The sequence below is a fragment of the Mixophyes fleayi genome, chromosome 7, assembly GCF_038048845.1.
Source record: "Mixophyes fleayi isolate aMixFle1 chromosome 7, aMixFle1.hap1, whole genome shotgun sequence".
Taxonomy (NCBI): domain Eukaryota; kingdom Metazoa; phylum Chordata; class Amphibia; order Anura; family Limnodynastidae; genus Mixophyes; species Mixophyes fleayi.
Genome location: NC_134408.1, coordinates 131,609,440 through 131,625,547, shown reverse-complemented (window position 1 = coordinate 131,625,547; position 16,108 = coordinate 131,609,440). Strand labels below are relative to the sequence as shown.

Here is a 16,108-nt window from a genome sequence, read left to right as displayed (position 1 = left end):
GGGGGACACCCCAAAAGCGCTGGGGAGTGCCAAATATTAAGAAAAAATAATAAACCTCTATCCTCCTCTCTGCACTAGCGATTTTGGTTAGAGCAATTGCAAGAACAATATTGTATTCTCTGTCCCTGCTCTAATTAGCCTATGACTACACCCTGCTCTCTCCCTCTGTCAAATGGCGATGGATTGCTGTGGAGGCGTGTATTTATAAAGTTAAAGTATCGCGAGAACCGAGCCCCGAGATCCGACGACGTCACGATGACGTTCGGCCTCGATTTGGATTCGGAACGGGCGGGAGAGTACCGAGCTGCTCAGCTCGGTACTCGGATACCCAAAGTTCGAGTGGGTTCGGTTCTCGGAGAACCAGACCCGCCCATCTCTAGTATTAACACCAGCTCTCAATGTTTGTGACCAGGTGTAGCTGTCTCTTAGTTCATGAATCTCACCTCTACTATTCAATGAGATGATGGCTGACGACTTCTCTAGTCTGCTGATCATCCCTATTACTACAGTGTGCCATGTCACACATTGAGAGTGTTTAGTGATTACTCGCAAAATACTTTATCTTCATTATCAAATTCTATTACAGATTTTTGTTCATACTCCTGGGGCCACTTGGAAAAGGGCAGCAGTACCATGAGATTGGACGGTCCATCGGCACATTAATGACAGATGAGGTAATTATACATCAGCCCTTCCTGTATTGATTGTCTTACATAAACTAATGTAAAATCACAACAACACTGCTGTTGTACTGCATGTTCTGTGTTAGCGGGTCGGATTCTATAATCATTTCCTTTACAGCCGAAACCTTGAAGCCTCTTATGGAAAAAATAAATTCATAAAAAGCTTGGGGGGCGGATTTACATTTGGTCCACATCCCATCAGTAAAGCAGGTTACAAAATACAAAATTTTCAAATCGATTCATGTGTACATACTATACATGTTTTAAAAGATTTACCCTCAGATCTCGTCGGCTTAAAAGATCATGAATCTGTAAACTCTATGGAGATCCTGATTGTTAGTGTATACTCACTGCAGAATTGGAAGGATGTCGTTCCATAGCTGAATGAGATTTATAGTTCTGCTGAACATTTAAAGCAAGCGATAATTTGGAATGATTATCGTTCATCGTCTAAGTGTATACACTAATGTAATATCGGGCTCAACGGTTATTTATCGGGTGATTGGCCCGAAAATTGGCTGAAAACACTGTAGTGTGTACCCAGCCTCAGACGGCCTTGCTCTGCAATATGTAAATATATTTTAATTATGTACTATCTGGACTATTTTTATATCATATATTGTGTTGTTATAGGTAACACTGACACCTGTTCATGTCTGTATAGTTAAAGCACGTTTAACTATGCAGACATTAGAATTTCCATTGGTATTACAATTTCACTGGCATTATTATACTCATTGATCACTAAGCATAGTTCGTTATTGCTCAGTATTAATGTAATTGTCCTAATCAGTCCCTCTATACAATTAAATATAGTGTATAGTCTACAAAAATCAATGTTACAAAATTAGAATGTCAAGTTAATGTTGTCTCTGGTTATGGATATGTAAATACTCAGGGCCTCATTATAATGCGAAAATTTGCTAAGGCGGGGAGCAAATTCCTATGGTGATGTCACGCACATCATTTTGTGCTGATACCCCCAGTTTTCCACAACAGTGCATTGATCGGTGGGACAATATAGAGATGGCTGAAGTGTGGGGATTCCATGAGCATTGTGGACTGGACTCAAAGCTTCACCTTGTTTTGCAGATCCTGCAAAGATAAGAATTCTATAATTCTAGATTATTAAAATCAGATAAGAGTAGATAATGCCCCTCTTTAATGGTGTTGCTTGATTTGTTAAAGGGCACACATCCAGTTTCCCTTCTGCAGGAACACTTGAAGTCTCCACCAACTCAGAGCTGGTGGAGATTAGGGGCTAGATTTACTAAGCTGCGGTTTTGAGAAAGTGGAGATGTTGCCTATAGCAACCAATCAGATTCTAGTGATCATTTATTTAGCTTATCCTACAAAATGACAGCTAGAATCTGATTGGTTGCTATAGGCAACATTTCCACATTTTCAAACCCATAGTTTAGTAAATATAACCCTAGGTCATCATATATATATTGCACTTCAGTGAAGTAAAACATTTCTTGGCACATTTTGCCAAATTTAGAAACATGCTGCCTCATGTAGTAAAGACAGTCTAATGTTCCCTCACTATCATGATTATTTAAAGACATAAATAAAGCTAAACTAAGCAGTATTTTAGGCAAAAATAAAGTGGTGTTAGGTGGATTATTGATGGATTATTTACACTTTTGCTACCTGTTCACAGAAGTTATAAATGACATTCTGTATATCCCGTTCTACTGTGCTTCTACAAAACCCTCGCACAACAATAATACTTCATTGTCTTGTGCTCAGTTCAACTTAATTAGCCTGGCTGTGGCTACTGGCGTTATAGACAACACTCTCACTGTCATCATCTGCAGCACAGTGACTTGGTCATGTTAGAAAAGCTACAACATCTACAGCTTTAGCAGTGAGAATGACAATGGAGACATTTGCACAACATTTTCAGCAAAATGTTGCATGGGGAGGAGGAGCTTTTCCTCTCTACAACCTCATTACTAGCAAACATAAGTTTGAATTAGACTACTGCTGATAAAGAATTGTAAATAAGCACTTTGTTTTCCTTTAAGTGTACTGCCATACAGTAAGTTACTTGTCATATACCGACAACTGCATAATGAGCTGTGAAATGCGTACCTTCATGATGAGTCATGAAATCTGTCAGTACCTGTCTAGTGAGCTATGAAGTATATCAACACTTGCCTATTGAGACATATACCTGCATTATATGCAAATATATTGACATTGACGTTTGGGAGCAATCAAAAGAATATAGTTATTTTTAATAAAAAGTTGTGTGTGTATGTTCTTAAAGAAATTACAAACATCGGTTAAATAAAGTATTTTGCAAGACCAACGTCACCAGGTTACATCATTTCATGGCAACACATAGCTCATATGAAAAATAGCACCTTTTTTCTCCATGTCACAGGAATATAACTGGTTGCTGACTTCTACCTTATTTTTACCATTTAAAAGGTTAAATCATTTCTAATTACAGCTTATACTTTTAAAAACATAAGTTAACATGTACGTAACTTGTATTGCTCTAGCGATATCAGACAATGTGAAAAAAATGTAAACATAATTATAATTTTGCCATTAACACTGACAATGTTTTTTTTTTACTCTTTTTGGCACAGTATCTGCATGTTTCCATTAGTAAACCTGTTACATACAAATTTAATATTACAAATATAATTTTTGACTGATTTCTATGTAACAACAGGTATTTCATGACGTTGCGTACAAAGCTAAGGATCGTAACGATTTGGTGTCTGGGATAGATGAATTTCTTGACCAAGTTACAGTGCTTCCACCAGGAGAGTGGGACCCATCAATCCGTATTGAACCACCAAAAAATGTCCCATCACAGGTGAGTAAAATTGGCAAAACCCAACAGCCACTGAAAATGTTTACGCCAAACTATTCTTTCAATAGCCTCATGCGTAGATCAGCCAAAAAGTTTAAATGGTAAAATAGTTAACGCTCTTGCAAATAATCCTCAATTGAAGCCTCAATATGTCGGCTCTTAGTTGTAGTCTTTTAATATTTACAGATCATATCACATGACAAATCTTCCAAATCCAAAATACTAATCAATATGTCCGTGTAATAAATGCAATAGCTGATTTTTATTTATTTTAGTCTTTCTCAATTTAACAAAATAAAATACAATTTTGCACAATAGTTATCACAAAAAATGTTCAGTGCGAATCCATAAAAACTGATTAATTGATATTGTGCGCACCGGTTTTTATAAATGTCACCTAATGTTTTCAAAATAAGTGATTTTTCCTGTAAAATGCCTCTTAAACCAAGATTGCAATTCTATGCTTTTTATTTTAGGAGAAGCGTAAAACTCCAGGGGTGCCAAATGGAACAGCAGCGTTAGGGGAGCCAGAGGAACACGAGGGCCACAGTGGCCCTGAGCTTCAAAAAACTGGGAGGTAAGTTGAAAATATATTTTGCAATTTTTAATAACAGCCTATTGTTTTGGAAACATTTTTTTAATAATTCTAGATTTGCCATTATTTGCAAAAAACAAAGATACAATGGTGAATTCATCCACCCCTATTGTTAGGCTTGTAACACTAGGGAGTCGGCGCCTATTGCATCTGATCTGAAGTTAGTGTTGTCCAGGTTGTCTTGCTCTTTGCATTGCACCAGCACATTCCCATCCGATATTGTGGGGTTGAGGCTTGTTTAGCACATCACAAATGCCCCTGGTCATTCTTAAGCTGTACCCACACCATGACTTCATTGTACACCTTGGTGCATTGGGTATTAATGGGCATACATTTCCTAGAACCAGGCAACATGCTGCTATGAACCCTACCCACACCTGAACTGGGCCGTCACTGATGGCCCATAGTTCTTGTACACAAGCCAGAAATTATTGCAAGCCATCTTCAGTGGAAAGATGCCCCTGCAACCCAGTCTACAGAGATGTATGTAGAGGTCTTGTTTTCTTTTTCCTCTGTAAACCTTGGTAATGTCATCACCCGAGTCTTCATAGATGGAGGTGAGAAATTGGGTCTAGTGAGACCCAAAGAGGCTCTCGATACAGTCGCCCCAGTGTTACAGATTGTGTTAAAAATGCTCTAATGTGAGCTTAGTGTCTAGAAGAATCCACCTTCTTCTCGTAGTTTGCCCTATATATGGACATAACCCCTCTGAGGTTTCGTGCACCATATGCTACTAATGTCAGCGATAGAGTCCGACTGAGAGTCACACCTCGTGCAGTGAAGCTGAGGTTATAATGCGCTAGCAGGAGGGAGGTCGTAAGTAGCTCAGACTATGGAAAGGAATCAGATTGCCATTCATACTAGCACAAATATGTCACAGCTAGTGGACTGTTGCAGTAAGCAGAGGTTGTGAGTTTTGCAGAAAATATCCAATTTTGGGACTTACAATATTCAAAGTGCCTATTGAGGAACAAACAATGTGAACAAGATTTATGAAACGTAAGTTAGGTTTTAGTCCTGGACATCTTACTCCAGTAAATATTCCACAAACACTGTCTTCTACAGTGTTTCATTTTCCAGTCAATGGTACAGGCCTCATACTCACCATGTAGAACCCCCTCCTACTAACTGCAGGTGCAAACACTGATTACTAGTGGATGTCAAACTCATTCATAATGAAAGTGGGTAACCAGCCTTACATAGGTTTCAGCAGTTGAATATGATGATGGGCAAATCAAGCTGATGCCTAAAACCCAACTTGACTAAAGGCTATGATCATATTACAGTTCCCTTGTATTTGAATTCTCAATATACATTTTAACTCATACAACATACAGAATTAGGGATAGATTTACTAAAGCTTCTAAAAACGAAAAGTGGAGGTCTTGGGCATAGCAACCAATCAGATTCTAGCTATTATTTTCAAGGATGTACTTTTAAGGAGTTTTAGTAAATTTACCCCTTAGATTAGTAAATCACATCTACCACTAGATTGGATTTTATACGTAGTATTATTACAGTACATGTCCATTTATAAAGACAATTACTCAAAACCTGGGAATTAGAGATATTTGGCAGATATACATTTAACCCACTGTCAATTTATTAATTGTAGGGTCTTTGGGGGCCTGATCCTGGATATCAAGAGGAAAGCCCCCTTCTTCTGGAGTGACTTCAGAGATGCTATTAGCTTGCAGTGTTTAGCTTCATTTCTGTTCCTCTATTGTGCGTGCATGTCTCCCGTTATCACATTTGGTGGTCTTCTAGGAGAGGCAACGGAAGGTGAAATAGTAAGTGTTACACTTTAGGTAAACATAATACAGTTATGGCGTACAGTAATCTTATTTATTGTTAGCTCTTTGTGTTACCATTGGACCCATGAACCCATGTGTGCTTTATTTTACTCTCTCTAGAGTGCAATAGAGTCCTTGTTTGGAGCCTCAATGACAGGAATCGCATTTTCGCTGTTTGGTGGGCAACCTCTAACCATTTTGGGGAGCACAGGACCAGTCCTGGTGTTTGAAAAGATATTATATAAATTTTGCAAGTAAGTGCCAATAATTTATTTGCCTTTAAAGGGTCTTTGTTTTTGTGAGATTTGTTTTTATTTTAATATGTTTTATGCCATAGTCAGCAACATGTATACTCAAATTCTTTTGAACAATAGAACGGGAGGCATTGATATATTACTCTTAAATGAGTGTGCAAGTTTTGTATTAGTTATATTCAAAGTTTCTGACAATTAATTTTATTGTCCTTAAACCAGTTTCGAATATCCAAGAACTCTGCAATTTGGACTATGCCCACTGGCCATACCCTCTGTAATGGTCAGTAACCCCCCTGCTGATTGCAGAAGTATTCTAAATCTCTTCTGGCACGCTTGTGGAGTTCATTGCCATTAATGTTCCCAGTGAGCTCTTTCTAGTAAGCTACATAAAATATATTAATTTCAACATTTCCCAGGGTGATAATTACTATTCATACACTGTAAATTACACTGGTTATTACTACACTGGCTGCTTCCCAGATTTCCTGTCTGTGTCATCGGACAGGATAGAACTTTCTGCTACTATATAGAGAAGAAAATCATGTGACTCTTTGCTATTCATTGTGAGCTGAAAAACTGTGTGATCTCTGGTGTTTGTCGACATTGGTGCTAGTATTGGACCCAGTCTTAATAGGTAAGTATTTGGTTCTAAGCATTTAATTAAAATAAAAACATCTCAAATTATTTTTTGAGCAGAAGTAAGCTGTTTAACAACCAGAAAAACATGTTAGCACATTGATTGTCAACCAGTGTGTCTGGACACACAATATTAGGCTCAGAGACTGGCTGGTAACTTGTAACCCGGGAAGATAATTCAGCTGAGTGGCCTAGTGTTTCCCCTGGCAGAGGCGGGGGAACCATATAACCATATATATAACCATATAATACTGTCTACATTGGACTTGTTAACCTATTAATACTGCTAACATTTGACTTGTTGACCTAATAAAAATGTCAACTTTTGATTTGTCAACTTAATTTTGTCGACTTTCTGAATGTCAACCAATGTCTATCCGCCAACCGCATTCCAAGTTTTACATACTCCTGTTTAAATGTGATTTTTGTTTTCTGTATTACAATGTTTTAGTAGTAATATGTCATGTGTCAAAACGGGATTCCACTGGACTGAGGACTTTTGATTCATCACCCATTTCTCACAGTTTAATGTACTTTTTAATCCTTGGCCTAGTCTAAGTATATACACCAGAGCATTGGCGTTTTATGTGTATTATTATTTCATGTTATTAGTTACATGTTGCCCTCGCTATTACCTGCAATATTGTATGTATTAGAAATATAAAGACTATTGCCATATTATTGAAAATAGCAGGACAGCAGAATCCATTTTGCTTGTGTTAGCTGAGGTAATTACCATTTGTCTCCAATGTCCATTGCTATGAGGTATGACTTGGATCTGGCTGTTAGTAATGTAGTCAGAACGATGTCTGACTGACTGCTAAGATAGCAGGATAAGTTAATTAGGTCAACAGGTAGTCTGAGATATAATTAAGTCAGATGATGTGCAATGTGTCTCCACAGTACTATACTGGCTGAAATACTATTTACCCTGTACCTTGTGAATGTCTTATGGTGTTGTGCTGTCATAATAAAGTCTTATTTTGGATATATTCTGGTCTGCCCGAGTGAGTTGAATCCCACAGAGGGTAACCACCACCCCAGCTAAGGGTGGTTTCCTCACATGTCACGTAAAAATGAATCATGTGTCATCTCTATTTGTAGGTGTATCACAATTTTAATATGTTGGGAACCACTGCCTTAGCAAATACTTTCAGATCTAACTATCTTGGATAGCTCCAGCTATCTATTTCTGTCTCTCTTCTGTTGTTTTGGTTTTTGTTTATCAATTAAAGTACAACATCTCATATCAAATTTCTTTATATAGGGAATACGAGCTATCGTACCTCTCTTTAAGAGCCAGCATAGGTCTGTGGACGGCCTTTAATTGCATTGTCCTCGTCGCCACTGACGCAAGTTCCCTGGTGTGTTACATTACGCGATTCACAGAGGAAGCGTTTGCGTCTCTCATCTGCATCATATTCATTTACGAGGCCTTAGAGAAGCTGTTTCAACTAGGTGAGAAACATCCAATCAACATGAATAATAATTTGGAACTTCTAACACAGTATTCGTAAGTACAGTCTAATTTTCCTACAAGTTATGAATTCCAGAAAGAGGGTGATGTTTAGACGCTTTTAGCATGATTTGTGAATGATTTTCATAGTTTTCTGTTTATTGATCTTTTACACTTTAGAAAGTACTCCCAAAAGTCAAAGACATGTTTGTTATTCACCCTGAATACAATTGTTAATACACCTAGTTAGACATATATTTATTGAAGTGTGAATTGTGAAAATCTTGAATTTTGTATTATATGCTATTGTAAAGTGAGCAAAATCATTGATTTTCACCAGTCAACTATGTTAAACCAGACGATTGGGACATATTTTAAACTCCACATATTTTATGTTAGAAAATCATATCACTCAATTGATAATAAGATGAAATATGTAAATTATAGTTATAAACTATTCTGTAGTTTCCTGGTTGAAAAATAAGCATAACATTATTTAAACCTATGTACTTGTGAGCAGGAGTATACACATACAGTAACAGAACATCCACCACAGTGAGGCCAGAGGTGAGTAGGGCCCTTAGCCCTGCTCTTCTTCTAAACAAGGCTTCATTGTACACGTGCCAGCTACCGCTTGCTCAGAATAGCAGAGCAGAAGCCGTGGGAAGGTGTACCGGCATTCCCGGAACACCCCAAAATTTTGCTATCTGGCGCGACAATGCCATCTTTCACCCCTGCCCTCATATAATAAGAACATTTAATAATATAACATTCTGTGCTCTCCATCACCTTACCTCCCCCATTGACTGCATTATAATGTGACAGGCATTCACTGCTTTTGCTTTCTAATTTGTTGCAGGAATGTTGAAGCTCTCTTAAAACCAGTGCTGCACAAAAGCTGATGGGGTTAATTGCTGTTTTTCAACCATAAGAAAAAAATGAATAACGATATGCGTAAATCATCTTATTGTGAATTGGAGGATATGAAAAATTGAGTGGATTTGATTTCAATGGATCTTGCTAATAAAACTAAGAGAAATTCAGAGAGCAGCTTTTCCATCATTTTGGCACAATTGATATATTTGTTGATTTTTACATTAAAACCATGAAAAATGTATCCAAGTTTTCAAATTCACATTTTAGTAAATGTAAATAAATATTGCAAATGAAGTTAGTTCACTACAGATTTTATTCAGCACAGTAGTTTCCAAGTAAGGGTTAAGTTGAACACTGCAATTATAAGTAGCAAAACAATTTCACATATGTTAACAAGTTGGTATTTTACTATTAACTTCTTCAGTGAAATTATCTTCCAAAGATCTTGTCTTGGTCTTGTATCTTTTCTAGATGCAGTTGCACAGAGCCCATTAACCCTGATAATGAAACATTGAAATATTGGGAGAAATCTAATATAACCGTATCCGACATAACCTGGAGTAACCTGACTGTAGATGTAAGTGGCAGTTTTTTATAAGGTTCTTGATGCAAAGCCATATTTTTCCTGTTATTATTATTAGTACTATTATTATTATTATTATTATTATTATTGTTATGTGCATACCAATATATGCAGTACTGCACAAATTTGTTCAGGTACAACTGAGCTATCAATAAATTTATGGTACCATGTATGCTAGTATATATGTACTGGTATACACTTCTTGGTAACCTTCACAAGTTTTCTATAACCTGAGCTAAGTAAATCCCACCTCTGCCACCAAATGTTACCATACACCAGAATAAGGGGCTTATCTCTCCATCTGCTCTGATGAAGGAGTGCTGCCTATTACTACAGACAGGTTTCCCATGCTCAATGCACCTGTCCACGGATTCTCAGGAACTGTGTTGTGATGCGTGGAACTCACTTCAGACAAACAGTTATATGGTGAAATCAAACCCATTTTATCTATCAAAAATTGTATAACTCACTAGGCACCATAAGAGTAACAATAATAGTATCACTAGTCATATATAACGTAGAAACACAAAACAACATGAGAATTGTTATTAGTTGGCTTTGGCTATAGCCCTTGTCTCTTCTGCTGGATTTGGCAGTGTTTTCACCCACATGTCACATTAAATTCGGTGGGCACACAACGGGGCGAGAACCTGGGCATGGATTGTGATTGTACCTGGTGACGTTGAATTATGTCCTTTCTTGTTCCAATAATCCAGAGGGACTCCCCACTCGATAATACTATGGCAGACACAAGAATTCCCCATTCTCCCTATGGGTCGGAACTATTATACCTCCCTATTTCCCTTGCTAGGGAACCCGGTTCAAGTTACTCTGAGCAAAGATGCCATTGGCAGTGCCTAACTTACTAGACTAACTGGGAATAATGTTCATTTTCCTCCTCCCATTGTCCTTCTGGGAACAGCCGCATGTTGTCTGGCATCGTGTCTTTGGCAACAATAGTCAGTAAGTAATTTGTACAATAGCCAAATAGTCTTGATGAGGAAGGAGAGCTCATGTACCTTATGTTCAGTGGCGGATCTAGACTTTTTTTTTAAAGGGAGTGATTTAGCATAGCCCTGCCCCTCCTTCACTCTGATTGGTGGATACTGCCCCTTCCTTCACTTTGATTGTGCACATTCATTAAAAATATTATTAAAACTATTATTCTCCCTCAGTGGCCAGAAGTCTCTGTCTCATGCAACCCTACTATTGATCCCAGTAATAATACAGCAGGGGTCCATGACAATAAACTTGCCATCATGCGCTATCCGCTTCCATATGCTCCTTTCTGTCAAATAATACTAAGATTTAAAACAATAAGTATGTTTATAAGTATTTTGTGCTTTACATTTTGTGGCCACCCTGCTTTCAAACAAAGTAAAAGCCACTGGCAATATCAGATGTATTTACAGAAATCATGTGAAAAACATCATAGAACAAAGAGGATTCCTATTGACATGTGACAGATGGCGGCACTCTAAGGCTATTCTAAAATGTATCCAAAAGCTCGTATTGCCACTAAAATATTTTTTCTCCAGCTGTTCAGGATATCTATTGAAATACAACAATTTATTTTTTTTATTATTTCAAAGCTTATCATAAGCTCTGCATCCCTTTTAATGGTAGGATGCAATCACCATATCATTATAGTGGTGGCTGTAATTTTGGAAATAGGAGTCCTGTGCTTACTATTAAGGTTGGGATTGACAATATCAGCTTTTAGTCCGAGCTTTCAAAAAATCAGAAGTAAACCTTGTGATGTCTGTTGTTATAGTAATTCCTCAAGGCATATCTCCCCTTTGAAATTTCCTCAATATTGAACAAGGTGTTGAAATTATATTGCATTTAATTAATCTGCGTGAGGATTCTCCATTAAGAATGCAATTGTTTTTATTACCATAATTAGTGGTTTCTACTGCAGTGGTGTTTTCATTCCTTGCCCACTGAACTTAATATTCATTTGTAAGATACAGATCTGAAAGTCATTATTTTATTACCTCTAGATACCTGAGAAATCCCACTGACTTCTGTGTGTGGCCTCTTTAAAAGGGATCACGCTGACAATCATTTAATTGCTGATATACTATATGTTCAAGGTTTCAGATGGAACAATTCAATAGTTCTAATGTAGAGGATTCCTCTGTCACCCAAATTTGTGAACATATTTATCTTTCTCTCTAAAGGTCATTTTCAAATGGCAAAATCCACAGTTTGGCAGTACGCTGGTCACAGTGTGCCTAGAAACTGCCAACTTCCAGCCCACAGAAGGACTGGAAGGTGGACATTTCTGGAACTGGAAGGCGCAAAGAGCATCCTAATGCAAGAATAGGGATAAGACCTTGGAGTATATTTACTAAACTCAGGGTTTGAAAAAGTGGAGAAGTTGCCTATAGCAACCAATCAGATTCTAGTTATCATTTATTTAGTGTATTCTATAAGATGAAAGCTAGAATCTGATTGGTTGCTATAGGCAACTTCTCCCCTTTTTCAAACCCGCAGTTTAGTTAATATATACCCCCTGATCTCTGATACTTCAGAGGTGGTAGAGACTTTAAGTGCTTCTGTGGAGGTGAGGAGGGTCTGTGGGCTCTCCAACTAAGCAGGAAATACCTCTGTGATATCTTCATCTTCACCCCTTTACCTCATTTAAATAATCCCATCCTAGAAGATAAAATTTGCTTTCTGCACTACAGTGCAAAAGTAGAAATGTATATCCTGGATCAGTCCAGTACCTCACTGGCCTCTCTGCCCACAAAACCATGTGCTTCCCCTGCAAAGCTGCACCTCTTTTGTGGAGTCACTGCATCAGCAAGTTTGTAGTAACTGGGTGAACCTGGGGTGGTCCTTGTTGGGTGGATTAGACACAAGTGCACCTACTCTTGTAACATGCATCAACGAGGTTTCATTTTGCGGGATGAGATTATTTAAATGAGGTTGAGGCATGAAGAAGACGGATTGGTCTGGGAGTTTGGTGCTCGGTGGAAGGTGTACAACTTTTCTCTGCCACAAAGGGACTGAATTGTATCTCTTCCTATACCTGTAGGGAAGCATTTTCCACATTCCAGTTGCACTTTAGTGGGAACATGCATTTCTAAGCTTTGAATGTTGTATATACTTCACAGCATAGGAATAGCCTGTTCTAATAATATTGTTTGTTCTGCAAAATGGACAAACGGAGATTGAAACAGACAAGTGTATAATCTATTGTTATCATCCTCACTCTCTGGCATTAGTGAAGAATGTCCTAAAATGCACAGTACAAAAATATTTTGCTCGTATCAGTCTTTACTATATATGTTTTAATGATATATGATATAATGTTTCTATATCTTTATTCATGTCAATAATGCATTAGATATAACTAAGCACTAAAGATCCTCTGCTTTACATTTTATGTTTTAATAAATGTGAACTGGTGTCATTTGCTCCACCAGGCATGCAAGGAATATAAAGGAGTGTTCGTGGGTACAGCCTGTGGGCACGAAGGCCCTTATGTACCTGATGTTCTATTCTGGTCGATCATCTTATTCTTTTCCACTGTTGCATTGTCATCGACTCTGAAACAATTCAAAACTAGCCGCTATTTTCCAACTAAGGTAACAATGCAGCTTACTGCACAACGTAAAGTGTCTCACACATAAACTAGCCTCAATTAACAATGTGGTTTATGTTCTTTTGTACATATGCAATTATTAGATTTTATTATTTTAAAAAAAAATCAAAAAAAAATCAAATGTGTTTTATTATTCTGTTATACCAAGCACCCCCAAGCCACACAGGGGCAGCTAAACTGTGTCTTGTTACTTTATGTTGCAAAACATAAACATCCTCTGAACCTACTTCCCTCCAGTGTCAGTGCATGTCCTCATGTTCTAGTACTTCTCTTCCTTTGAAGAATGTTTCCCTCCTGTACCTTGTTCAAACCCTTGATACATTTGAAAGTTTGTTCACGTGCCTCCTTTCCTTTCTTTGCTCCAAACTATACATATAAAAAGATCTTTTAGTCTTTCCGGGTAAGTTTTGTGCTGTAGGACAAGCACCATATTAGTTGACCTTCTTTGTACAGTCTCAAACATTGCTAGAATAGAAAGAATCGTCTTCTGGAAAAGTACAAAAGAAAAGAAGAAACGGATACTTTTCAGAAATATAAGAGTCATTGGAAGGTGACTGACCACCCGCCAAACACATCATGGTCAGTAGGCTACAGCTCTTAATTCTGGTAACACAAAGGGAGACTTTATCCATTTGTGGGAAAAAAATTTATATCTATCAAGCGCATTAGGGCTCTTATACATGAACCTTTCATGGCCAACTGTTTTATGAACTAAGCCAGTCCACTTCGAAATTGCTATCTATATATCTATATCTATCTATCTATCTATCTATCTATCTATCTATCTATCTATCTATCTATCTATCTATTTAGCTATATATCTTACATCTATCTATCTATCTATCTATCTATCTATCTATCTATCTATCTATCTATCTATCTATCTAACTATCTATCTATCTCATATCTAGCTAACATCATCTATCTATCTATCTATCTATCTATCTATCTATCTATCTATCTATCTATCTCATATCTATCTATCTATCTATCTATTTAGATATATATCTCACATCTATCTATCTATCTATCTATCTATCTATCTATCTCATATCTAGCAAACATGATCTATCTATCTATCTATCTATCTATCTATCTATCTATCTATCTATCTATCAATCAATCTATCTATCTATCTATCTATCTATCTATCTATCTATCTATCTCATATCTAGCTAACATCATCTATCTATCTATCTATCTATCTATCTATCTATCTATCTATCTATCTATCTATCTCATATCTATCTATCTATTTAGATATATATCTCACATCTATCTATCTATCTATCTATCTATCTATCTATCTATCTATCTCATATCTAGCAAACATGATCTATCTATCTATCTATCTATCTATCTATCTATCTATCTATCTATCTATCTATCTATCTATCTCATATCTAGCTAACATCATCTATCTATCTATCTATCTATCTATCTATCTATCTATCTCATATCTATCTATCTATCTATCTATTTAGATATATATCTCACATCTATCTATCTATCTATCTATCTATCTATCTATCTATTTATCTATCTCTCATATCTAGCTAACATCATCTATCTATCTATCTATCTATCTATCTCATATCTATCTATCTATCTATCTCATATTTAAAATATTTTTTGCGGCTCCTGCAATCTATGACAAGCTTCACTGATTGTAATGTATGATATAATGTTTGTAATAATAATCGATCCACACGCTCATATATACTTCCCTCGTCATTTAAAAACTTGGGGTTAGATTTACTAAAACTTCTAAATAGGAGAAGTGGATGTGTTGCCCATAGCAACCAATCAGATTCTTGTTATCATTTATCTAGTACATTCTAGAAAATGATAGCTAGAATCTGATTGGTTACTATGGCCAATACTTCAATGGCCAAGATGGTAACATGTTATGCTTATATAAGGTTTGTCAGTTGGTAAGTGTATGTAATGTTACTTCTTTGTTCTGTTACCTCTTTAGGTTCGATCAATCATTAGCGACTTTGCGGTGTTCATTACTATAATGTCTATGGTTGTGTTAGATTATTGTCTTGGAATCCCATCTCCGAAGCTCCAAGTTCCAAGTGATTTCAAGGTAACAAAACATAGAAGACAGCGATTCCTCATTATTATTATTATTATTATTATTCATTTTTATTTATAGGGCGCCACTAGGTGTCCGTAGCGCCGTACAGGGACAAACGAGATTACAATACGAGGTGAGACAGCACAGTAAAGTAAACAATAATCACAGTAACTCAGTGAGCTCAAAGCACCGCTAGAGGGGCGGAGGAGGGGAGAGGGGAAGGTCCGCCAATGACGGAATCCAAGAGGAAGGCACGGACGACAGGGAGACCCCTAGAGGGGAGAGGAGGGAGCGAGAGGGGACGCGGGAAAGAGGGTCCTCAAGGAGGAGGGCTAAGTAGCTGGAGAGCAGAGTTAACAGTGGTGAAGACATGAGGAGAGAATACCCTGCTCAAAGGAGCGTACAATCTAAGGGGTGGGGTAGACAGACAGAGAGACACGGGGGAGAGATGGAGGAACGGAGGATAAGGATAAGGGGGGAGGAAGAGGCAGAAGAAAAGGTAGGAAGTTAAGTGGGAGACTGGAAGGCTTTAAGAAAAAGGTGGCTATTCAAAGCCCGTTTGAAACTGGACAGATTAGGGGAAGTTCTGATGGAGGGAGGGAGCTTGTTCCAGTGGAGGGGGGCAGCACGGGCGAAGTCTTGGATACGCGCGTGGGAGGAGGTGATCAGGGGGGAAGAGAGGCGACGGTCATTGGCAGAACAG

At 37.5% G+C, this 16,108-nt stretch overlaps 1 protein-coding gene across 5 annotated transcripts in view; it reads left to right on the top strand.

Annotated features, from left to right (window-relative positions):
* SLC4A10 (solute carrier family 4 member 10) overlaps nucleotides 1-16,108 on the top strand; it is a 174,354-nt gene that overhangs the window by 129,003 nt on the left and 29,243 nt on the right. For all 5 annotated transcript variants that reach the window (XM_075180760.1, XM_075180759.1, XM_075180763.1 and 2 more), the window contains exons 9-17: nucleotides 587-674; nucleotides 3,373-3,519; nucleotides 3,993-4,093; nucleotides 5,727-5,901; nucleotides 6,025-6,158; nucleotides 8,062-8,307; nucleotides 9,598-9,703; nucleotides 13,144-13,305; nucleotides 15,301-15,414. In XM_075180760.1, coding sequence (XP_075036861.1) covers nucleotides 587-674; nucleotides 3,373-3,519; nucleotides 3,993-4,093; nucleotides 5,727-5,901; nucleotides 6,025-6,158; nucleotides 8,062-8,307; nucleotides 9,598-9,703; nucleotides 13,144-13,305; nucleotides 15,301-15,414 — 1,273 coding nt within the window. The remainder of the gene's footprint in view (nucleotides 1-586; nucleotides 675-3,372; nucleotides 3,520-3,992; nucleotides 4,094-5,726; nucleotides 5,902-6,024; nucleotides 6,159-8,061; nucleotides 8,308-9,597; nucleotides 9,704-13,143; nucleotides 13,306-15,300; nucleotides 15,415-16,108) is intronic.